The 24,850-nt window shown below is 36.4% G+C and overlaps 1 protein-coding gene across 2 annotated transcripts in view; it reads left to right on the top strand.

Annotated features, from left to right (window-relative positions):
• The window catches only part of LOC106664085 (DE-cadherin), a 278,478-nt gene that overhangs the window by 250,425 nt on the left and 3,203 nt on the right, over positions 1-24,850 (top strand). For both annotated transcript variants that reach the window (XM_014389469.2, XM_014389470.2), the window contains exons 3-27: positions 14,601-14,707; positions 14,779-14,886; positions 14,955-15,080; positions 15,151-15,300; positions 15,901-16,089; positions 16,153-16,361; positions 16,452-16,626; positions 16,687-16,863; positions 18,768-18,939; positions 19,020-19,166; positions 19,246-19,361; positions 19,460-19,621; positions 19,719-19,844; positions 19,904-20,056; positions 20,116-20,269; positions 20,330-20,517; positions 20,573-20,755; positions 20,830-20,979; positions 21,064-21,267; positions 21,331-21,563; positions 21,639-21,841; positions 21,905-22,044; positions 22,114-22,329; positions 23,406-23,541; positions 23,609-23,815. In XM_014389469.2, the coding sequence (XP_014244955.1) occupies positions 14,601-14,707; positions 14,779-14,886; positions 14,955-15,080; positions 15,151-15,300; positions 15,901-16,089; positions 16,153-16,361; positions 16,452-16,626; positions 16,687-16,863; positions 18,768-18,939; positions 19,020-19,166; positions 19,246-19,361; positions 19,460-19,621; positions 19,719-19,844; positions 19,904-20,056; positions 20,116-20,269; positions 20,330-20,517; positions 20,573-20,755; positions 20,830-20,979; positions 21,064-21,267; positions 21,331-21,563; positions 21,639-21,841; positions 21,905-22,044; positions 22,114-22,329; positions 23,406-23,541; positions 23,609-23,815 (4,131 nt within the window). The remainder of the gene's footprint in view (positions 1-14,600; positions 14,708-14,778; positions 14,887-14,954; positions 15,081-15,150; positions 15,301-15,900; positions 16,090-16,152; positions 16,362-16,451; positions 16,627-16,686; positions 16,864-18,767; positions 18,940-19,019; positions 19,167-19,245; positions 19,362-19,459; positions 19,622-19,718; positions 19,845-19,903; positions 20,057-20,115; positions 20,270-20,329; positions 20,518-20,572; positions 20,756-20,829; positions 20,980-21,063; positions 21,268-21,330; positions 21,564-21,638; positions 21,842-21,904; positions 22,045-22,113; positions 22,330-23,405; positions 23,542-23,608; positions 23,816-24,850) is intronic.

Raw genomic sequence — 24,850 nt, forward strand, 5'->3', positions numbered from 1 at the left:
AGAAACCAATCCGAACACATCTATGAAAATTTCATAAAAATTGGTCTCATTGTTTATATGTATTGCCGGTTACAAGAAATTGACCACAGTCAGACAGACACAGTACAGATTTGTTAGAAAGCGAAAATACGGAGTGGAAATTTTGATTTTGGAGGACAATTTTTTCGACTTCCCGCATGAATACAACAAGGCTTCTCCTTTTTTTAAAAAGATAGTTCTTACTCACATTCAGTTGTTTTCCAACGATCCGGATTTCGAGCCCTTAGCTCATCATCATCAGGTTGAAGGATTTCTACAACCACGTTGCGAAACAACTTAAAAATTCATAACTCATCTGGATTTTATCGGAATTCAACTCTGTTAGAAACCTTAATCTTTTCTTTCTTTGTGAAAAACAATAGTGTTTTTTGTTACTATGACACGTCCTGTATCTTAGATATGCCTCTAAGGAAGGGACTGCAGATCCACAAGCCTGGTTCAGATCCGGCCCGGAGGACCATATAACGTATCAATTGGGGTTTGAGTACTCGAGTACAAATCATGTATATGTCACCTACCACATAATTTTGACGTAGTACCATACGACGTAGGAGAATAGATTAAATGATTTTTTAAGCCAGAAACAAACTTGATATTTGCTTGTGGCAAGAAAAAATCCTGAACAAAACTATTTTAGCAAAAATTAAGTTTTTTCCTGAGATTTTTCACCTTGCAAACGCTTCAGATTTGTTTCTCTCCAAATCCATCAAAACTGAGATAATTTCGGAAAGAGGGGCGTGAGTAGCCGCAACGGAAGGCAACACGGCTCTCATCGCTGTAAGGCGAAGGGTCCCAGGTTCGACTCCAGCGGCCCTGCTTCGAACCCGACATTCTTACAAATGAACTTGTTTTCAAAAACAACGGTTTTCAAAAACACCTGCACCTTGTTATGACCTCTGCTGTTGCAAACCCTCGTTGGAAAAAACAAAAATTGGAAAGACCACCGATCCACAGGAAACTTGACAGGAGCTTAGAACACTATAAAACACATAACGGAATTTTTTAAACCTCGAATAAGTAAATAATATGAAGGATCGTATTAATGAAGATTAGATATATAATCTTACAAAAACCAAAAGACCCTCTCAGTAAAGTAGGCAAAAAAAATTTTGGTGTAGAAAAACAAGGATTAACAAAAATTAATTAACAAAAGGCCCCATAAACTTTTTATTTTATATCTACGGTTCTTATTTATTTACTGAAACCAGGTTTCTGGCGTGTTGTGCAGTTTATAGAGTTCTAAACTTCCGTAAAGTTTCCTGTATATCGGCGGGGAAGTCAGTTCAAGTTATTTGAATTTTTGTCATTTTCGAGAGAGAAAAATCAAGGTCGAATTTTGGAAGGCGAAACATTTTATTTTTCTATTTCACTTAAAATATGTATTCTGATTTTTATTTGAGGAGAGGGGGTGCAGAAAAAGGATATCAACTTGGAAAAAACTATTTCAAATTCTTTTTTGCTGCAGCTGCATTTGCTTGGTCACACAATCCGTGTTTTTCAACACATGGTTATGCTGCGTACTTAATTTTTTTGTCTCGGCTTCTAGAGCCCATCGGCAAGAACGCTCGGACACCTCTCTAATATTTTTCGATTTAGTAACAGAAAAAAGTTTCATGAAAATCCCTTGTCTTTAGGGCTCCCCTTGTTGAAGATTTTTCGCCCGGTGCTCGAGATTTTTCGCTGTCTCATTGTACCGATTCATCTTTATTCATCCAAAACAAGAGCGTTTGTTCCAAATACGAATTTTCAACAAAGAAAACGAGGTATTGTGTAATTTTCGACGTTTTATTTGGTGGTATTTAAAAGAAAAAATCTTTTCCTCACCCTTTTTTTTTCCATTTATCACCTTGACGCGTTATGAAAGTTCGTCTAATTCACCCCCTTTGCACCCTTCGAGTTTGAAATTTAAATAATAAGAGTTTCCACAGATTTGATTTTTTTACCCCATTCTCGGCCAGAATGAATGATTATGACCTTAATTGCAATGTCTTGTTTAGTTTCTTGTAGTAAAAGCTAGGATTTAGAAGACCTCGTCAATCAGCAGTTTCAGCATAAAATTAACAGACTATTTTTTTATCATAAGTTGAACAGTAACCGTCTAATATAATACCAGTTTCATATTTATATTGATAAGAATACAAATTTTCTTTTTGATTTCGAAAGTGAGTCCCTAACCATCCCTAACAAAAGGTTGAGGTCGTTGTGGATTGTGAGGATAGTGACGTAAGAGCTCCGATTATTTGTGTGAGGACGTTTGGTTGGAAGGATTGGATGTGTTGGATGTTTGAAGGGTTGGCAGAACCCCTCACTTCCACTAGGTTCAAAGTGGTCTGAGCACAGGCTAGTTTAGTGTTGACGGTCACAACAAGGTCTCTTAAATCTTTAAGATTCCACGTCTCTCTACTGTCTAGTTATAGTCTTAAGTATATGCCGATGTCCTAAGTATCAAGATCATTGTCCATAGAGAGGTTGGAAGTATTGGATGCGCGAATGTTGGATGCCTTGACAGAACGTCACAGTTCCATTCTATGTCCAAGTCTTCTGTTAAGTTGTTGTCTCTTAAGACTTATTCGGGGATTCCATATCAGTCAGCTGTCTAGGTATAGTCAGTTATACTTACAACTTGAATGGAAGGCTGGTATCTCTTTGTTGTTGATGTACAGTGGAATACAAGACTGTTTTATTCAATGTAAACATAAACTGCTTCATTTCATTCAGTTTTGTCCTCCACTTTTTGCACATCTCCGCTAAGCTCAAGGTTGGATGTATCTTGTATAGTTAGAGGACAAAATTGCGGTTGCGTCCGAGTAGGTGGTGATTATATGGTATTAGAGTGTATAGATTGGCCAGCAGTATAAATAGGATAGGACCAAGAACGCTCCCTTGTAGGAACGCTGGCTTATATATGTCTAATTTCCGTTTCACTCTGAAGTAGCGGTCTGTTAGATAGGATTTCCGTATATGGTAATAAGTAGTGGGTAGGAAGCGTTTGAGTTTATAAAGTATGACCGGTGCCAGATCCTATCAAAAGCTTGTCTCACAGCTAGGAACGCACTCAAAATACTCTTTATTTTCTAGAGCAGAGAGATAGTGTCGACAAATCTGAAACCTTCTTCGATCCTAAAATGATGAGGACGGAAGCTGAAGGTGAATGATTTTATGATCTAAGATAGCCTTTAGGCGCCATTAATCAACATTACCTGCCAATTGGAACATTAATGCGTACACTTGTGTAAAGTATGGGCTTTGTTTTCCTTATCTATTGAGAAAGTGTCGTAAACAGCTCCTAGCTATCTCGTCCTGTAGAACAGTAGTTACTAGCACAGTAAATTTTACAAAGACGGGGCGTTTATAATAATTCTGTGTGAAATCTTAGTAATATTCATTTTTCTTTTTAAATTTTGAAAAATCGCCCATTGAAATGAAGCTAGGTAATTATAAACGCAGAGACTTTGACCGAAATGTGATATTCACGATAGTTCTTTGTATTTTCGCTAGTAATATTTTTTCGAGCTGGCCTTTTTCCTAGAATACAGTCAAAATTGTAAGGCAAGATTGGGTGTTGATATCATGTTTGCTTACGTTATCTCTGTTTAGCATTTGGGCGTGGCTTGTCGATTTACTAATCATTAAACCAATAAAGAAAAATCCAATTCGAATATAATTTTACCGTTGTAGTATAAATGCGTTTAAAATAAGGATACCCGAACTTCTTGAAAGACTCCTTTTATAGCGTGTAATATCTATCCAAGATCATAAAATCATTCATTTTCACCAATTCCAATCCAACTTGCTTTTCGCAACTTTATGTTTGCCTTCTTTCGACCTTAATTTTAGTCAACTTTAATGTTTTTCCCCCTGCCGACATCCTTTTTTTCCATTATGACTCGAAGCTCCTATAATTTCGAATTGATATTTCTCAACCTTGGAATGATATTTCCCAAAGTGGATATTTCATTTCATGGGCGATTTTTCAAAATTTGAAAAGAAAAATGAATATTACTACGATTTCGCACAGAATTATTATAAAGGCCCTGTCTTTGTAAAATGCCTGAGACACCTTCATTCCTCATCCGGATATAAACAACACTACACATAACAGCAAGATAAAACCTTGATGTCTCACTTCCACCATATTAAAAACCTTTCAAGTCATCTTAAGTAAGATTCTACTTGATTAACTCTCATAATACAATACTTGTAAACCTCTTATGTAAGGTCATAGTTTTTTGACTATCATTTACAATCCTAGAAACCTCCCACTTTTCCCTACTATGGCAATTTTCCATAATTTCGTACCTAAACTTCACAAACCTCCCAGCCACTCGTACAGGTCTAATAGCCTTCTCCCAGCAATATCCAAAGCCCTGAAAAGGCTGTAATTTGGTTCCGTCTTAGTCATTACATGATTCGGCAATGTTTTTGATTAGCACTCATTCCTCTGCTTTAGAGAACAGAACTCGGTTCATTCTTGGACATGTTGTTGACAAGCTCAGGCACTCGGGATTTCTCTTCAAACAGCTGTTTGACGTACCCACGGCTTACTACCAAATCCCAAAATCGTATCTAAAGGTGCATACACACTAAGCAAAGCTCGGCCAACGATAGACGACCGATATATTGTAAGGAACGTTGGTCGCAAACACATTGCCTCATCCTCATCAAACCAATGGGTTGGAGCCAAGGGTTTCGGCCTTGTGGAATTGCAGTTGGCTCTAAAAATAAGTCGAAGTTACTACAGTTAGTTAAGGTTATACATTCACATAGAAGCCCATATGGCTAAAAGCAAACCATTTGAATTTGTAGACTTTATGTTTTTCATATCGTTCACACCCCGTTCTATAAGCTCACTTATTTCCCTCCAAGCGTCTTATCGTTTCAATTTGTATTTATATTCCTAGTTCGTAGGGTCCCATAAACATTCCCGTCCCCGATAAAATCCGATCAGTTTTAATGCTGTCTCATTATTCCTCTCAATATTCCAGCGTTTTTAAGCATAAGAAAAATGAACTAACGAACATGATGAGCCGGCGTTGACACTAGGAGGGAGTCTTTAGGCCAAACCTACGTCAAATGTTTTCAAGTTACCGCCAGCAGTCCGAACCGAAACCAAGGCCACCGCAAACGAATCGGTTAGTTGTCTTTCATTGGCCGTGATTTGCTTAGTAGGTACGCGCCTTAGCAGATCATCGCTTCAAAGAAAGTTGCGGCGCCAATGGCGGCAAACCGATCCAGGCCGACGTCTCACAAGGGAGCATTCTCGGTCCCATCCTATATACCATTTATATTACTAACCTGCCATGTCATTACAACTTACGCGGACTAAACCGTAATTTTATCACCTAACCAAGCCATCTCCAATATTCAGTAGATCATTGAAAAATAATGCAAAACCTGGAAGCTGAATCTGAACATGGACATTTGCACCAAAATTCACGTTAAACAAACAGCCTTGCCCACGTCTATACGTTAACGGTAAACAAACTACTATATAAACTACTATAAAACATTAGAATCCTCCCACAACACACAAGCGATAAGACGATTTGGAGAACTACGATGACTCATAGACCTATCCTACATATGGAGCGGAACTGTCGGGTACCACCAACCCATCACCCAACAAATCCAAGCATTCCAATCAAAAATCCTCAGAAGAATTTTCCAAACTACTATTTCTCCAACCTCACTATCCCCAATGACCTTAGCATTCCCTTCTTCAAAGAATTTTGTTCCCACTTCCTAAAGTTCACGCCAATCTTTCAATCCTATGTCTCATGCTGAAGGCCTCTCAACTACTGCCCATCCCAAGAACCCTCCACGTTGTCTCAAACGACGATAGCTCCGAGATCTCCTCACCTCAATCCGATAACAAACTGAGCTGTCCTTTCATAACTCATCCTCCACGTGCGATACTTGCCGTAGTGCTTGTGTTTTGTCCGGGATTTTATAGAATCAAGACCAGTTTGTAAAAAGTATAATTCATGTACAGGAACAAATAAATCAATATTTTTAAAAAATATTATCGTCTGGGCGTAAAATCGCGCAAAGGAATAGCAAGATATCTAATCTTGAAGGTTATCTGTGGCAAATAACCCGGAAGGCAGCTAAATGCATAAGATATAAACGTTCTACGTATTTTTATCATAGATTATTGAAATGAATCAGCTACATTGCACGTGCAATCCACCAACTTTTGATATTTCTCATTTCCATTAAAGAAAAAGCTACAGAAAATATGGAAGCATTATGTCAAACATTGGTTTATGTGAAGTTACTTATTTTTTCTGTCGAGCTAGCTCTTTTGTCTATGTTAATACGCCCTTAATGTGTTCCACAGACAGTTTAATCCCTTTACAAGGGAAAGGTGTATATCTAAATTATGATTAATAGCATACACTTCATATTATCGCTTCCATCTACATCCTTTAATTCAAGTTGGTGAACTTCAATTAATAACTATAATATTATCCGAAGAATTACACGTGATAAATTTTTCTCTCGTGGTAAAAACGCATTTTTCGCCTTTAAAAATACAATTTTTAGAGTCACAATGGTACGTCGGATGTAAATGTATAAATATCACGTTTGAAAATGACCCCACATGTTTTTATTTTATTATCAACAATTGTATCGTTTCATAAATGAGTAACTGGACAGGAAAAATATGTTTACATAATTCACAAATTGATTGGAAATTTTTTTAATCTTTTATTTACATCTTTTCCTTTTTTGCTCCATCGTGACAATTATAAATATGTGCGCGCACGCTATTTTGCCAGAGGCAAACTGAAATATACGAATACACCAGCTCCAAAGATTAGTATATTAGATTATTTTGGCCTCTACGTAAAACATTGTTGAACGATGATGATGAGCATACTATGAAGCGGGGTTTGGTATAAAGCATCTTGGCTTATTGTACTTTTCTAAATTGGTCATCTTGACTAGTTGACGAATACACGAATACCCCTTGGATCCATATAGAGAGCATGCAGGAATGCTACCCGATATGAGAATTGCACTCTTGCATGGAAGAGTTGGTTCTGGTTTTTGTCCCGAATTTTGGAATAAACAGGACTGTTTTATATTTAGTTTTGTGTACATTTACGTGAACTCATTTATTATGTAATGAATGAATTTATTAGCGTGAATGTGTAGTATGAAAGGTCTGATTGAAGAATATCGACAGCTTTCTTGATTGACTGTTATGTGAATCGAAAAGAATGCGTGCGTTGGGAGCTGAAATGACCTGGCTATCGAGAGCACCTGGAGTCTACGATGGTTATGAGGAGGACGATATTAGGATGCAGGGGTTTGGTTTCCCTAAGCTCTGCAGCCTTTTGGCTTACTGTACTTTTCCCATTTCCTTAGTTCAGTTCAATTGAGTCGATCCTTCTTTTAAGTAGTAGGTCATTGACTGTCATTGCTGCAATTCTTTATCCCGGGTCATCTTGGTATGAAAGGTTATGACTCCATTGAGCAGTGTTCATTCGAATGTAACATTGTGGCAGTTTCTTATTCTTCATTGCATAATCTACTAATGAGGTTATCGTTAAATATATATGAATATCGTTGAGTCGTATAGTCTAGGGTTTTTTCAGATGCCAATGACTGGTAGTCATATATCTTTCCCCCGAATTGTACCCTGGCTAGTTTGCCTGGTTTGGCGATGGTTCTTTAACCCATGGCTTTATTTTAGCATTCCAGAGAAGGATACAATGAAGCGGGAGTTTTCTAATTGGTCGTCTTAGCACACTAGGTTACGTAATCTTGGCTCCTTATAGAGAGAGGGTATGTGAGATATGCGAATTGTCCTTGGGAGAGTGTATTTGAAACTCCCATTATGAAATTATGAGGAAAAAGGTTTTATCGTGTATTTTACTTGTTTGCTATCTCGTTTTGTGTACATTTATAGTGAATGCATTTATTAGCGTGAAGTTGATGGTGGAATATTGAGTGCCCATCGACCCTCCATTATAGTTACATAATGTTGGTAAAAAGAGTGTGTCTAAGTCTAAAAAACTGCAAGCCTTGGTTCATTAACAACCCTTAGGATCTATGGTGATGAGGAGAAGATACTAGGAAGCGGGGGTTTTTCTAGTTGGTCATCTCGGTACTCTAGGTTAAGAAAATAGGCCTTGGCTCCATGTGGAGAGCGTGTGAGATATGAAAATTGCCCTTGGGCAGAGTGTATTTAGTCTCCTGTTCAAAAATTTTGAGGAAAGTGGTCATATTGTATATTGTACTTGATAGATCTCTCGTTTTGGGTATATTTTCAGTGGTTGAATTTAGAAGCGTGAAAGCGATTCTCAATTATAGTTACATAATATATGTAAAAAGTATGTATAGGTTTAAAAAATTGCGTTCAGGGCTGAAACGGCCTAACTATCGATGGCCACTGAAATCTGGAATGATGAGGAGGATAATGCTCTCCCCCATTGGCAAGAACGTTGCATTTTTCGATTCTATTATCATTAAATTTGAAGAAATTTCAATAAATGGTCCGATCATTTTAAATTGCCGGACACTAAAAATAAAAATTAAGTAAGGTCTCAACGGTTGACGACAGTTAATTTTTTTTTTAAATATTAATTTTAAAAGTCAAAATCTTCCTTTTTTTGGCTCCTCGATATCAACGGAATCGCTCGATTTGCCAGGGATTGATTGAAAAACCAATATTCGTCTCCTCTCGAACGGTCCCAGTCACTCGTGCATCACGCGAAGCTCTTCTCTCACAACCTCACGAGATACTTTCAAAAAAATTGTTTCATATAGAAAATACAACTGTATTTATTTTACTCGAAAAAAAAAATAGAAATATGCATGACGTGTTTACTGGATATTCTGTTGTGAAATATTTTACAAAAATGAAATACTCGAGAATTTGGCGTGTATAAAACATTTTATGTTCAATATGTTTAGTCATCATCATGAATTTGGTCTCTGCTAGTTGCCTTTTGACTCCTGGAAAACTGTGGAATAGGAATCCCCGGGGCGATATCGGACCGCTTACTAAAATCAGGACACTTTTGTCTAAGGAATCGGTCGGTTAACGGTTCATAGCAAAACACTATCATAAAGATATTTCTCGGCTCAAAGGAACGAATCAAATCATGAAAGTGAAACGTCAATTGATCGGTGATACGGAACGGAAAATCAGCCTTCCAACTATAAAATGTATCAATAAGATGTGAACCGTTGGGAGAGAATTAAGTCAAGCAAAACAAAATGAATCGTTTACCACGATCGGTTGAACGATATCGTTTAATTGAGAATAGCAAAGCGAAATGCGAAATTGAATTAGCTTTCCGACTCGGTTCTTATTGAATTCGTTATGACGTTTATGCTCATCGATGCTGCGGAAGTGATAGTCGACGCGAATGTGTAATTCACTTCCTGTCAATACCGGCATCTCCACTGTGTACTTGTTACATGAAATTATTGAAAGCGCAATTCGCTAGTTTTCTATTAGTTAAATCGCCCAGAATGATTTAGTGACGTTATAATGCCCTTCTGCACATGTTTTACTTCCATGAAAGCGTATTTAACCGACGGCCCATCAATCATCCTATATATCTGGTTATAAAGTCAATGGATTTTATGAATCAAATGGGAATATGTCGGAAAGTGCTTGTTGAATCAATATATAAAACTTGTCCGACATGCGTGAGAAGTATTGTTTTCTACGTCTTCACATCATACGTTGTTCTATTAAATTCAGAAATAATACACTTCTGGCATATTATTCTTCTATTTAAGTTTTACTGTAAAATCTGAATTTAATTATTTACATGTCATACAATGTGTTGGTTTCAAATGAAATTCACAGGACTGCTTCTCCATTTCACCTCGGCAAAACGAAGACGTAAATTTTATTTATTAATGTTGAAATATATTGATTTTATGTTATGCTTTGTAATGCTGCAACTCAGCTTTTTCCCCGGAGTCGAAGCGTCTTAGAGCAAGACAGACTTGAGTTTATTTATTTATTTTTTTTTTTTTTTTTTTAAGTTAATGGGAAATACTGCAAATTTTACTAAAGAGTTTAGTTTGGCGCCAAATAAGTAAGTATTGCCAATACACGAGACGAAACAGAGCAGTGACCCCCCTAAAACCACGGAATTTCTCGCTAACCTTAAACAAAATTGCTAAAGTTGGCGTTGCGCTGAAGAACTTTGAGCAGGAAAGGGTTAAATTATAAATTCACTAGTTTCGTGGTCCGCTTGACTTATTAATATCTTACAATTAATTAAGGTTTTCAGTTGAGATAAAAAAGTCAGTGGCACGAGCGGGATTTGAACCCACGATCTTCGGCTTGATACGCCGCTGCTCTACCACTAGAGCTATCGTGACCTCGATCCACTCGGACACCAACCTCCATCTGTGTGGTGTCCAGTTTATAATTTAACAATTAATTAAGGTTTTCAGTTGAGATAAAAAAGTCAGTGGCACGAGCGGGATTCGAACCCACGTGGTGTCCGAGGAACCAGGGTCCTAAAGACTCCCAAACAATAGTTCTATCGAGTGGGCTTACATGCTATCTATATGGAGCCAAGGTAGTAACACTGTTCATTGAAGTGGACACATCGAAGTTTCTCTACATGCCGGTCTCATACGCGGGTGTTTTTAAAGTGTTATTTAACTAATTCCAATTTCCTCTTCCTTTTCCTCCCGTATGGTTGTTTCTGCGTAAGTGAAGTTCCCAGTATTCGTTGAGTCTAGCAAAAGATTCCAGTTCTTCCCTTGTTTACGCCACAAAAGGGATGCATCGTTGGACATGTTTTTTTTCAAATGCTCCACTTTTATGAAATCTGCTGCCTCATTGCTTAAATTCCCTCAAGAACTGAAACCATCGTTCCTTGCTGTTTTTTGAGAGAGCACGACTTTAAAAATTTGTTTTAATTTTATGATTTACATCATCTACAATTTATAACATGCCCTCGCGTGTATATAAATATTTTAAAAAGACTGGTTTTGATTCATGGTGCCCCCCCTCAACCACCAATCGTTCACCTACAAGTTGCTCATAGAATATAAATTGTGAGGGTTGGTGGAGGGCATAATGTAAACAAATGAAAGATTGTTAGCCAGTGCGTGTTTGGGAAAAGAAGGGATTTACCATTGGAGAGGGAACGGTCGTTGTTGCATGCGACGGGTACATCCATCTAAAGTAAAAGGCAACACTATCACCATATATCTAACCAAATAATGACGAAACAGTTCGAGGGGAGCTAATGAATAACTACTGGATTTTTTTTAATGCACGTTTTTCAGCGGCTGTTTTGTCTGCCAGTATAAAAATTACTGCTCTTTAAGGTGGGTAAACACGTATAGTAAACTTATGGGGATCGTTTTAACCATATCCTTCGCATGGGATGTAAAAAGCCCATTAAAAAATTACTACCTCTAAGCTACACCAATAAAGACGAATTTTCTTATTAAACGAAAACAATGGTTAAACTAATTAACTACCATAATCCCTTCTTATGTCGCCCAAAGACAAATTTAAAAGTTCAAATAATAAAATTAACTTTCACACCTCACACATATGCAAATACACAAACCTGATTTATCCCTTCAAGCAATCAAGAATGACCTATTTCGGGTTTTGGCAGACCATAGTCATAACTAGGTTTTAACCGTCCCGCCATCACAGTTAAGCTTCAGGGCTTCAACAGCTAGTACTTGATATCCATCACACTTTACTCATGCCTATAGCCTACCCAGAATTTATAGGTAGCCTACCAGAATCGTGGTAACAAGATCAACCATCAACCTCCTTCTTCTGAGACCCTGATGGGTACATACAAAAAAAAATATGCGAACCATAAAAGTGCCAGATACCGTAAAGTCATGGATTAAAGATCCATCGCCAAAACTGTCATACACAACTAGCCAGGGTAAAAACTCGCGAGAAATATTGGACTAATGGTCACTGGCATCTGAAAAAAAAAACCCTAGACAACGAGAATTGGTATATTCAACGATAACCGAATTTATAGGTTATGCAATGAAGAACAAGAAACTCGAAAATTCGAATGAACATTGCTCAATGGAGACATAACCTATCATATCAAGATGACCCAAGTTAAAAAAAATTCAGCAGTGACAGTCAATTACCTACTTCTTAAAAGAAAGATCGACTCAACTGAACAGAACTAAGGATATGGGAAAAGTGCAGTAAGCCAAAAGGCTGCAGAGCTTAGGGAAACCAAACCCCTGCATCCTAATATCGTCCTCCTCATAATCATCGTAGACTCCAGGTGCTCTCTATAGCCAGGTCATTTCAGCTCCCAACGCATACATCTTTTTGATTCACAAACTAATCAATCCAGCAGAGCTGTCGATATTCTTCAATCAGACCTTTCATACTATTCACGCTAATAAATTCATTCATTACATAACAAATGCGTTCACATAAATGTACACAAAACTAGATATCTATTAAGTACTATAAAAAATAAAACAGCCCTGTTTATTCCAAAACTCGGAACAAAAACCCAAATATACTAGGCCTTGTTTAAACCACAATTCTCAAATCGAGTAACATTCTTCCTATAGCCCCTCTAACTTGTATCAAGGATGTCAAGGTAATCTGGAAAAAAAATTACTATATAACACCCCCTTTACGTAAAAAATGGCCCTCGCACACTTATAAATGCATTCACTCAATATACAAAAAGCAACACAAAAAATGTATCTCTCAAGTTCTATACATAATAAAATATACTGCACCCCGCTTCCTAATATCATTGTCTTCATTCCAGCCCTTAAAGCAAACAATTTTGAAACCTAGACACACTCCTTTTATATACAGTATGTCACTAATCTAATTGAGGGTTGACAGGGTGGTCAATATTCTACCATTGGCGCTCTCACACTACACATTCACGCTAATAAATGCATTCACTCTCAATATACACAATACGAGATATCTAGCAAGTACTATATATAATAAAACATCCTTTTTTTCTAACAAATCTGGACGAGACCCAAATACACTCTACCGTGTTAAAGCACAATTCTCATATCCTACCCACTCTGTGTATGGACCCAAGCCTGTTCATAACCTAGGATACCAAGATAAATAATTAGGAAAAGTACAATATGCCAAAAGCCTGCAGCCCCAAATGTATGCACTTTTTAAACATAGATAGATTCACTCCCTTTAGATATATTATGTAAATAATCTTACTGACGGTAGCACTACACATTCACACTAATAAATACATTCACTCTAAATGTACACAAAAGGAAACGCTCATATATACTAACAAGTCCTCCAAAAATTGGAACAGGAGATGAAAAGATTCACTGCCATTCTCAATCAAATACCAGGTGGCGTTCATACCCACTTTCTATATGGAACTAAAGAATGACACCCTTCAGTTAAGTGGGCTGGATCATGCAACCTTTCTCTGCGGGTACATGCCCGTAACCCATCTCAATATACACAATATCTATCCAGCTCTATATAAAAAAAAATCTCTTTCTTTCCTCCAAAAGTTGGAACAGGAGGCCCAGCAATTCCCATATCAGGTGTCATTCCTACACCCACACTGCATGGGACCAAGGAATGGCGTGCTTAATTAATGGAACACATCGGCGTAACCTTTTTCTACATGCCAGACACATAAATGGGCTTTGGCTTTCCTTCCTTGGACAAAGGAGGGAAAACCTAACCTAAATCTAATCCTAACCCTATCTCAAACATCATGATTGTTTTAGGTTCCATGTATCGTTATTACCCGACCAGTCTTTCTAGTTCTTATTTTCATAAATTCATAATTACATTTCTTAAAATACATTATTTGATTAAAAAAGAGCATTAGTGGTTTTACTATCAAATTATGCATAATTAAGATGCTAATTTCAGAATTTCTAAAGCATAAATCATAGTTTTAGGGGGTGTTGAAGTTTTAGGCATTGCCTAGGCTCATCGCTGTAGGTCGTGGGTAAAATCCAGCATTGGAACCCGACATACGTAAAAATGTTTTTTTTTTTTTTTTTTTTTCAAAAACACTGGCACCCCAAGTGTTTATATGACCTCGCAGTTAATAAAAAAAAAAAAAAAAAAATCATAGTTTTCTTATTTTAAAATTTTCAACTTTCCTGGCTTCTTGACAGTTAGGGGTGAATCAGTTTGTGTTATTTATATGCTCCAAAGCTTCTTCGGACATTTAGAATCTCATTGCATTAAACTGTTTTTCCTATCTCTCCTGATTTAAAACGTACACCGGTAATGTGGTACAGGTCTTCTGCCAGTAGTTGTATCATGACAAATGGTCCATTGTATTTCAGGAACTTTTTGAGCAGGAGTTGAGCCTACTTTTAGCCTGGATTTCTATTACACACTCAGGGGTGTTGATATATTAGAGATTTTGAAGTAATTTGGTTTATCAGCCAGATTTTGCCTTTTGTTCCTGATAAATTTGATTTCCTTAATCAACCTTCATTGAATTAAATTCTATTATATATTGTTCTATTGTTCTTATTTTGTTAAAATTGTGATTTTTTCATAAGTTTTAGTAAACTAAAATTATACTTTATTCTTACAGATAACCAATGGGCATGGAGAGCTCACAAAAGTTTTGGAAGACTTAGGCATTCTCGCCACTTGAATAGTAATAAAAATCCGTCACACTTTGATGATTTATATTTACAGGTATGTTGTTATGCTGTTATATTCAATTAGTATTTAATGTAAACTCTAAATGTATTTTGCTTTCAATTTAGAAACATCATTCCCAAATACAGGAGAACCATAAACCAGTATTTCCAAATTGTTCTGACCTGAAGCCTTCGGTAAAAGAAGAATTGCCCTCAGGAACTCCTGTTATTCAGGTTCGTTTATTTGACACACGCTATATTAAAAATTATGGGTGATAATACTAATTTTGTTATATTCCTAGGTGACAGCGATTGATTCCGATCCTATCGACAATGGAGGGAAATTGACATATTCTTTCGTTTCGGCCCCAGGAGAAAGACTTAAATTCACGATTGATCCTGATTCAGGAGCTATACAAACAAAACATGTAGGGTGAAAATTGTTTTAAAATAATTTTAAAATTTTATTATATTTTGCTGTAATTTGATTAATTTTAGGTTTTTGATCGTGATGAGCCGACAAGGGAGAAAGAAGTCCGTCTGACAGTAAGAGCAACCGACAACGGAAGACCGCAATTAGATGCAGTTTGCAGCATTAAAATAACAATACAGGATACCAACGATAATGCTCCCGTCTTTGATAAAGTTGTAAGTAAACATTAACAGAAATTAACATATTTATAGAGATATTAGTGGAACCTTAATGTTATCGTTGCAACAGTGACATGATTGTTAACAGAAAAACTTTATACTAACGGTTTAGTGCAAGTTGTATGTTGGTTTTCTTGGTGGATCAGAAAAGCAACTGAATTGTTTGTACGACGTATTTTTAATGCATTTTCTCACTCAGGTCTACCGAGGAAATAAGCAAAAGGTATTTCCCATTTGAAATTATCGTTGACAATGCAAAACCTGAAGCATCGTGAGATTTACTTACAGCACATTGTTTTATTTGATATTTTTATAGTGTGGAATTTGTTTAGGCCTTACCAGATTCATAGTTTTCCAAGATAAATTTCAAAATTATTGTTCTATTTTGGGGAAAATATTTCAAGAATCATAAAAAAGTTCAATTCCGTGTTTCTTGTCTATTGCAAGAACCATCCCTTGAATTTAATCATTCCATGACCAATATCACAAACCTGAGTATTGTGCACTTTGTTTTTCTGCAGAAGTATTGCAAGCTTTGCATGTTTTAAAAAAAATTTTTAAATAAAATAAAAATCATTAACTTTCTTCTAATTTCAGAACTATGAAGAATCTGTCCCACAAGATTTAATGGTTAAACAGGAAGTGATGCGAATTTCCGCAACCGATATTGACGACGGGAAAAACAGTATTGTTGTGTACAGGCTGGAACCAGCTTCTCCAAGCGATGATAATTATTTCAAGATAGACGCCAACACTGGAGTGATCCATTTGGAGAAGGCTATTAATGTAATTATTTATTATTATTTTCCCCAACTTTTTTTCTTGACTGAGCTTTTTTTTTCCTTCCAGAAAAATCCTGGTTATCGTTTCAATTTCCGAGCCACAGCAGAGGACCAAGCTGAGGACGAGGAGAGAATGGAAACTACAATCAAATTAGAAATTGTAGTGGTTGAATCTAACAAAAAAGCGCCTACTTTTACTAGCTTACCAACACCGCCTATAGTTTTGAAAGAAAATTTAAGAAATTTTTCATATAACATTGCTACACTCACTGCCGTGTAAGTTTGACCTTCTTATTTATTTTCACTTACATTAAAAATAAGATTTTTTTAATTTTATTTTATTTATTTATTTATTTTTTTTTATAGTTCCAACACTGACGAAGCCGCCCCCGTTTTCGAACTTGTCGCTGGAAGAACTGAACAAACAAATAAACACAGCACATTTCGTCTTGAGTCAGAAGGAAGAACAGCTCATATTAGACTAGCTCATCATATGGATTACGAATCAATAACCGAATATACTTTAACCATAAGAATTCAAGTATTTTATTTTTATTTATTTATCCATTGTAATGGAAAATAATTTTTTTTTTCTTTTTAGAACAAATTCAATTTAGCTGCTGAAACAACAATACACATTCAGTTGGAAGATGTAAACGATAACATTCCAGTATTCACCGAAGTAGTGACTGGGGTAGTTTTAGAAAATGAACCTCCTGGAACTCCAGTCATGCAAGTCCGTGCGATTGACGCTGACAGTACTACGCAACATAATCAGGTATAATGCAGTGCTCATGGGTTTTTTTAATGGATTATCATATGAAAAATGTATTGTAATGTCGTTTGACCACTTGTCCACAACACCCAAATAATAGTCAAATGTTGACTTCCTGTTTAACAGGGTTTTCTTCAGTATGACTTATGTGGGTGAATGGTTAAAGCCAGTATTTAAGCTAAGAAGTGAGGTTTTGCACTTAAACTTGCTGTTTGGATCAGAGGGGAATTAGGAATCTGTTCTTTATGTAATTCGCGCTCTATTGAAACTGTATCCCACTTCTTGGCGGAGTGCTCAACCCTGGGTGAGATTCAGTTGTTGCATCTCGGATGTTTCACTCTCCCCAGGGTTGACCTGTTACGATTTTTGAGTGGCTCAAATTCGCGACCCTTAATTCGATACGCAAGGCATGTATGGAATTACAGATATGAATTAATTAATGACTTTAATTTTTGATTTCTTTTGTATAACCTGTTTTTTTGTTCTCTTTCGCATTTTGGCAGTTTTTGTTTCTCCTTTTTTTTACTCCTTTTTTTTTACTTTTTATTGCGTAGGCTATAACTTTTATTTTATTTTATTGTGTATTTTTCGTTTTTGACTGTTTAATCAACGACCTCCGGCAGACGGATCCAAGATCCATGGCCTTAAATGCTTTAAAATTTAAATTGTCTTTTTTCCTTTTTTTATGTTTAATAAAGCATTATTATTATTATTATTAAAGCCAGGAACACACCCGATGCTACGCCATGCGACGCTACCCGACGCAAATCCAAACTGATTTTCCATAAGGTTGCATTACCCCCGTGCACATCTACCCGATGCTATGCCACGCTAACCTACCCAACGCTCTGCGATCCCCCATAAAAATTAATTAGTTTTTATTTTAAAAATTAATTTTAATGGTTTAGTAGAAAATTAATCAAAACACCGAAATACGATTTTTTGATATAATGAATTTTACTAACAATTTATTCGCTTCGGCGGTACATATACTAAAATTGGAACAGTTTATTACACGGTTTTGCTCATAAAATTTAATTAACAATTTATTTCATAGTTTTGCTTGTAAAATTACACCATTTTGTAATGCCGGGTAGCAGAACAGGACACTCATATTTTTTGTAGTTTATTTCAAACTAAGTACATGTGATTTTGTCGTTATATTAATTACAACATGTTATTTTAATGTAAACCAGATAAAAAAATGCATAAGTTTTTATAAACATTGTTTAATTATGATGGTTAGGAGTAACTTTATTTAAAACAATTAAGTTTAACAAACAATTTATTAGATGGTTGTGCTCATAAAATTTAACTAACAATTTATTACAAGGTTTTGCTCAAAATAGTGCATTAAGAACAAAAGATGCGTTGCGATTGTGATAGTGATTATTGTGATAAACGCTGTGGACTGTACGCGACGTGTACTTGCGTCGGATAGATGTGCACACCCCACCAAAGCGTGGCAAGGCGTCGGGTAGCGTCGCATGGCGTAGCATCAGGTAAGTGTGTTCCTGGCTTAAGGCATCCAACGCTATTAAACACTAGCAGTTCTGGGTTTGAATCCCTGTAGGCTTTTTAATTGTTAATGGTATGAAAAATGTATTATAAAGTGTTTTGATCTCGTCTCGTCCATGACATCCTTATATATGGCAGGAATTACTTTACTAATAATAATAATTATATAACAAAATAAAGAAACCCAACGAAAAAGTTTAACATTTAAACTATACATAAAAAAGATATTCTTACAATAACAAAAATATTATTAGCACCTTTTAGAAATGAACTAGGCTATGCAGTTGATTTGCAAACTCTGCAAGACATATGGGGAAAAATTAAAAAGTTAAATCTACTAAAATCATTAGGTTTTCTGCTTTATGTTTAATCTATTGTTACTGTTCTAGGTCACCTACGAGCTTGCAGACAACCAAGAAAACTTTAAAATAGATTTATACACTGGTAACATTACAACTCTTAAGACATTTGACAGGGAAGAACAAGACTTTTACAATGTAAAAGTCATCGCGACAGACAATTCACCTTCAGCTTTATACACAACAGGAGAGCCAAATAGAGGTTAATAGTCAATAATTTTATTATAGTAAGAAAAAACAAAACACGATGACTAACAAATTTTATTTTTTTCTAAATTTCAGGTCAACAAGTTTTTAGGATAGAAATAGCGGATAAAAATGACCATCCTCCTCGTTTTACACAAACGATATACATTGCTGAAGCTATTCCAGAGGATGCAAATAACAATGCGTTAGTTACTGAAGTGAAAGCAGTTGACAATGATACAGGTATTTCCGTATTATTTATCAGAAATTTTATTTTATTTTTTTATGTAATCATAAATTAATACTTGAAATGTATTTTTAGCTTCACTTGTAACGTACAGCATAGTTGAAGGCAATGAAAATAAAGCGTTTCTCATAGAAAATAAAACGGGGAAAATCAGAGTTCTTGGCCAATTAGATTATGAAACAAAAACATCGGTATGTTTATTTTAATTTTTAATTATGCAAGACCCTCTAGTCAACTTGCTTTTTATATGTTTGAATTTTATTTTTAATTTATTTTATTGTTTGTTTAGTACACTCTGAAAGTGAGAGCTTTCGACGGTGCTTATGAAGATTACTGTACAGTTGAAATAAAAATTGAGAATGTTAATGACAATCCGCCCGTATTCGTCAAAAGAGGATTCAACAATGTAACAATAAACGAAGAAGAAGTCTTCGTTGGATGCATCGCTCAGGTGAGTTTATTTTTTCGAAATAATTTTACTAGTATTTTACAGAAATTTTTGACTTTGTGCCATTTATTTTTATTTTTTATTTATTTTATTTTTTTAGCTGGAAGCGTACGATCCTGATATTCCTGACAGATACGCACCCCAACATATAGTGTATTATGTCGTGAAACAAGACCAGCAAAAATTGCTTGCAGTTGATAAGAAAGGATGCTTGTCGTTGATCAAGGTACGTTGTGAAAATAATTTCAAAATTCTTTCTTTAATATTGCATTTTACAATTTGCAGCCTTTGGATCGAGATCCTCCGAACGGTTTCGATTTATGGCAGGTTATCATTTCCGCCAATGATGAGGATGGTGGGCCAACCAGTTTGCAGTCTAGCACGGAAGTCGTTATCAAGTTGATAGACGTTAACGACAATGAACCTTATTTAGATATGGTATTTTTTTTTTTAATCTATAAAACGGTATGAAATGGATTATTAATATTTTTATTTAGGATCAACCTGTCGTTTGGAGAGAAAATCAAGGACCTGACAAAATTACTGAACTCAGAGCAAAAGATAATGATGGACCGACTAATGGTCCACCTTTCACATTTGCAATTGCAAGTAGTGCAAGTACTGACATAAAAACCAAATTCAGTATCACTGGTAAGTCACCTTGTGTTTATATATTATATTAAGTTTTATTTATTTATTTATTTTTTAAAGATACTACATTAAGAGCTTTGGTATCATTTGATCGAGAAGAGACAAAAGAATATCGTATTCCGATACAAATCCGTGATAGCGGTATTCCGAACAAGACTGGAACAAGTACTCTGACGGTTGTTATTGGTGACGTAAACGATAATGCGATGAAAGAAGGACACAGTAGCATCTTTGTGTATAATTATAAGGTAACAAGCACAAAAATTTACGTTTGTTCTGAGCTAAGGGTCGTTTTGATTTTAGGGCGAAGCGCCAGACACTGAAATCGGCCGTGTTTACGTAGATGATCCTGATGATTGGGATCTACCTGATAAAACGTTTTCCTGGGTGGATAAAGCTCATTCGAAATTTGATTTGAACCCTAGAACCGGCATGATTACAATGGTACAGGGTACAACAGATCAATCATATCTCCTTCAATTTTCCGTAAGTGATATTTTTCATATTTTTTTTTTAAACCTTTTATAAACGTAAAACTTCAAAGAATTTTTAATGATTAGGTTAAAGAAGAAAGTGCAAAAATCCCTGCCCACTTTGTATTTGCGACAGTCAATGTGACAGTTAAAGAAATACCAGAAGAAGCTGTTGATAAATCAGGCTCAGTTCGAATTGCTGGAATAACAGCTGAAGAATTTATTGAACCGAATGCTGTAAGTTTTTATTTTTTATTTTTATGTATGTCAAGTAATTTTAATACAAATTAAAAATATCACATAATTGGTTGATTTTTACAGAATGGATTAAACAAACAAGCAATTCTTAGAAAATATTTATCAAAATACTTAAACGTGAGTGAAGAAAACATTGATATTTTTACCGTTATTAATTCCCCTCATAACTCGAATGCCACGTTGCTGGATGTAAGATTTTCCGCCCATGGATCTCCGTATTACAGCCCTGAAAAACTCAATGCCGCTGTCAGCGCTCATAACGATGAGGTAATTTTGATCCGTTTTTGTCTGCATTTTTCCATTTTTTTAACTATTTAATTTTGCTTTTAGCTTGAAAAGGAACTGGGCGTAGTCATTTTAATGATAAACATCGACGAGTGCATGATCGAAAAAGCATACTGCCAACAATCTTGCACAAATTTTTTGAATAAGAGCAATGTCCCTTGGCCCATTTACACCAATACGACAACGTTTGTTGGAGTTAAAGCGGTTGTGGATCCGTTGTGCAGCTGTATTCCAAGAATTGTGTGCCACAACGGAGGAACTCAAATTAATGATAGAGAGTAAATATCTAGATTTAAAAGACAAAAAAAAATGAAAATGATAAAAAATATCTTCTATATGTAATTTTGTTTTAGATGTATTTGCCCTGAAGGTTTTGACGGGCCTCAATGTCAAATCGTAAGCATTGGTTTTAATGGAAACGGGTTCGCGCTGTATCCACCATTGGAAGCTTGTGAAGATTCACATCTTTCTGTCGAAATCAGATCAAAAAAACCAGATGGCCTTATCTTTTACATCGGCCCCACCACAAAACCAAATGATGACTTTTATGTACAAGGTAAAATCTAAAAAAATTGGAAAACTTGAATTGAAGTTAATACTCGTTATATTCCCTTTTCAGATTTCATGTCCCTTGAACTGAAGGATGGATTTCCTGTTTTGCTTGTCGATTATGGAACTGGAACTGTCAGAATAGTCCAAAAAGAAATTAAACTTGATGACGGAGAACTTCACAGACTTGATATAATTTGGTCTAAAAATGTAATTTATTTTGTGCCATAGTGTGTTAAAATGGATTAAACATTTCTTATGTTCATTTTTAATTTTCAGAATATTGAATTACAAGTTGACAACTGTAAAACACAAGGTTGTTTAAGTTTGACACCTCCTAGTGGTACCAATGAATTTCTTAATGTAAACGGCCCGCTACAAGTCGGAGGTTCTTTCGTCAGCTTTGACTATTTAAACACTCATTTTAAATGGAATCACAGACCAACTCAACAAGGATTCAGTGGTTGTGTTCGAAACTTCACATTTAACTCACGAGTAAGTGGAAAGGTTTTATTAATTTTCACTTACTTAACGCAAGATAAATTCCTTTTGTATTTTTAGTAATGACAAAAAGGTTTTATTGTTCAATTCAATTTTTTCCTTTATTAAGCAAGAATAAGGACTACAAACTTTTTTCCATTGCGATGTGTGGAAAGTTTGCTTTTTCCCAAATTGCTAAGCATTTTCCGCAGTGTGAGAATTGCCTTACCGAAGAGGTAGTGCCTCACATTTACAAGAATATGTACTATTACAATTAATTAAGGTTTTTAGTTGAGATAAAAAAGTCAATGGCGGGATTCGAACCCACGATCTTCGGCTTGATACGCCGCTGCTCTACCACTTGAGCTATCGTGACCTCGATCCACTCGGACACCAACTTCCCATCTCAACCCCACCTTTCAAATGAAAAATGGCAAAAAGGAGGGAAAAATTCAAAACGTGGAGTTGAGATGGGAAGTTGGTGTCCGAGTGGATCGAGGTCATGATAGCTCAAGTGGTAGAGCAGTGGCGTATCTAGCTAAAGATCGTGGGTTCGAATCCCGCTCGTGCCATTGACTTTTTTATCTCAACTAAAAACCTTAATTAAATATAGAGGCCTACGATATTCTTCACGCCTTGACAGCTACCTCATACGTGGTACTTTTGTCCAGTGCTTGTTTTCTTTCTCAAGTCATTTTTCCAGCTCCTCTTTAGCACACTTTCTGGTGTGCCTAGTTGTGCTTCCAGTGCTAGTATGTCAGCCTTTAGCTTCTATACCTTCATGTCCTGGAGCCCTCCTCACCTTGTGTTCTCTTACTACCATTAAGCAATTTAAGCACTCTCAAACTAGTTTGGAGCTAAAAGAGCTTTTGTCTGACTGTGCGAAAGTTTCAGTGCACATTTTTTTTTCTTCATTTATCAACTCTCATATACGGAATTGGATTGCACGGGCCGCAGCATGGAATATGAGCCAATCTGAGGGGTTTTTTAATAGTGTAATTCTACCCCTTTACCAAATAACTTTGAATTGCTAAATTAATCTCAAAAACCGTATATTGCTAATTTCTAATTCAGTAACGCTATTTTTTCAGCTATACAATTTGGGAGGACCAAGCTTAGCGAAAGAAGCCGATGTCGGTTGCTCAACAGGAGTCGCTGTTGCTATTTCTTTGAGAGTAGATACAAGTTTTCTAATTGCTCTCTTGGCGTGCCTCGCCATCCTTATAGGTAACGATTTTTCTTATTCACTTTAATAACCCATTCTCTAAATAAAAACTGACAATTTTTGATTTAGTTTTAGTTCTGGCTGTAGTAGTGCACAGAAGGAAAACAGATGATCTGTATAAAGATACAGACGATATTAGAGAAAATATTATAAACTATGAAGATGAAGGTGGCGGTGAAGGCGACATGAACGCGTATGACTTAAACGTCCTGCGTTTAATATACGAAGAAGATCCAATACGTGATAAGCATAAAGATCACCTCAATCCAAGAAGTGGTATGTACTCTTAGGGATGGTTCTGTTCTACTTCACATCTATAACTACCCACTCCAAAACTCTGTTTTTCCGACAGCCTGGCAAAAAGCTCTTGTCCACCCTGTCAATAAAACCCCCAACCCATCCCCTACAGACTACCGTCCCATTTCCATCCTCTCAAACCTGTCCAAGCCCCTAGAAAGATTAGTCCAAGCACAAGTCGCCAGGCACCTTGAACAGTCCCATCTTCTCAACCCCCTCCAATCTGGCTTCCGCCAAGGTTATTCCACCCAATCAGCACTAATAAAAATTACCAGTGACCTCCACTTGGTCTCCACTAGCAATGGACCAGCAGAAAGTTACTATACTTGTCCTTCTTGATTTTTCTAAAGCCTTCAATTCTGTCCCTCACTCTTCTCTCCTTTCTAAACTCGAATCTTTTTCCTTCTCCGCCAGCACCATCCGTTGGTTCCACTCCTACCTTACCAATCGCCACCTAGCTGTCTCCCTTCCCAATGGCCTTACCTCCTCCTCCCTCCCTCTAAAATCTGGGGTGCCCCAAGGCTGTAGCATCTCTCCTATTCTTTTTTCCATTTATATCTATGATCTGCCCGACTCCATCCAGTCCTGTAACTATCACCTATATGCCGATGACTCCCAATTATACATATCCTTCCACCCTTCCGATCTTCACTCGGCCACTCTCAAGATCCAAAAAGACCTAAACTCCATCAACGAATGGGCCCATAAAAATTCCCTAGTCCTCAATCCGTCCAAATCCACCGCCATAATTATCGGTTCCAGGCAACTCCTCAATTCCCTCCCCAGCATCCCACCTCTCATGCTAAATAACCATCCCATCCCCTTCTGCTCTTCGGTTAAAAACCTAGGAGTAGTCTTTGACCAAAACCTTTCCTGGCATTCTCACATTTCCCAAATTTCCCGCCATTCCATTGTCTCCCTCAGCCTGTGTCGTCGGTCCTGGCTTTTCTTACCTTTCTCCACCCGCAAACTCCTTGTATCTTCCCTTAAACCTCCCTTCCTCGATTACAGCTG

The sequence above is a fragment of the Cimex lectularius genome, unplaced genomic scaffold, assembly GCF_000648675.2.
Source record: "Cimex lectularius strain Harlan isolate CLEC.00 unplaced genomic scaffold, Clec_2.1 scaffold371, whole genome shotgun sequence".
NCBI classification, from domain to species: domain Eukaryota; kingdom Metazoa; phylum Arthropoda; class Insecta; order Hemiptera; family Cimicidae; genus Cimex; species Cimex lectularius.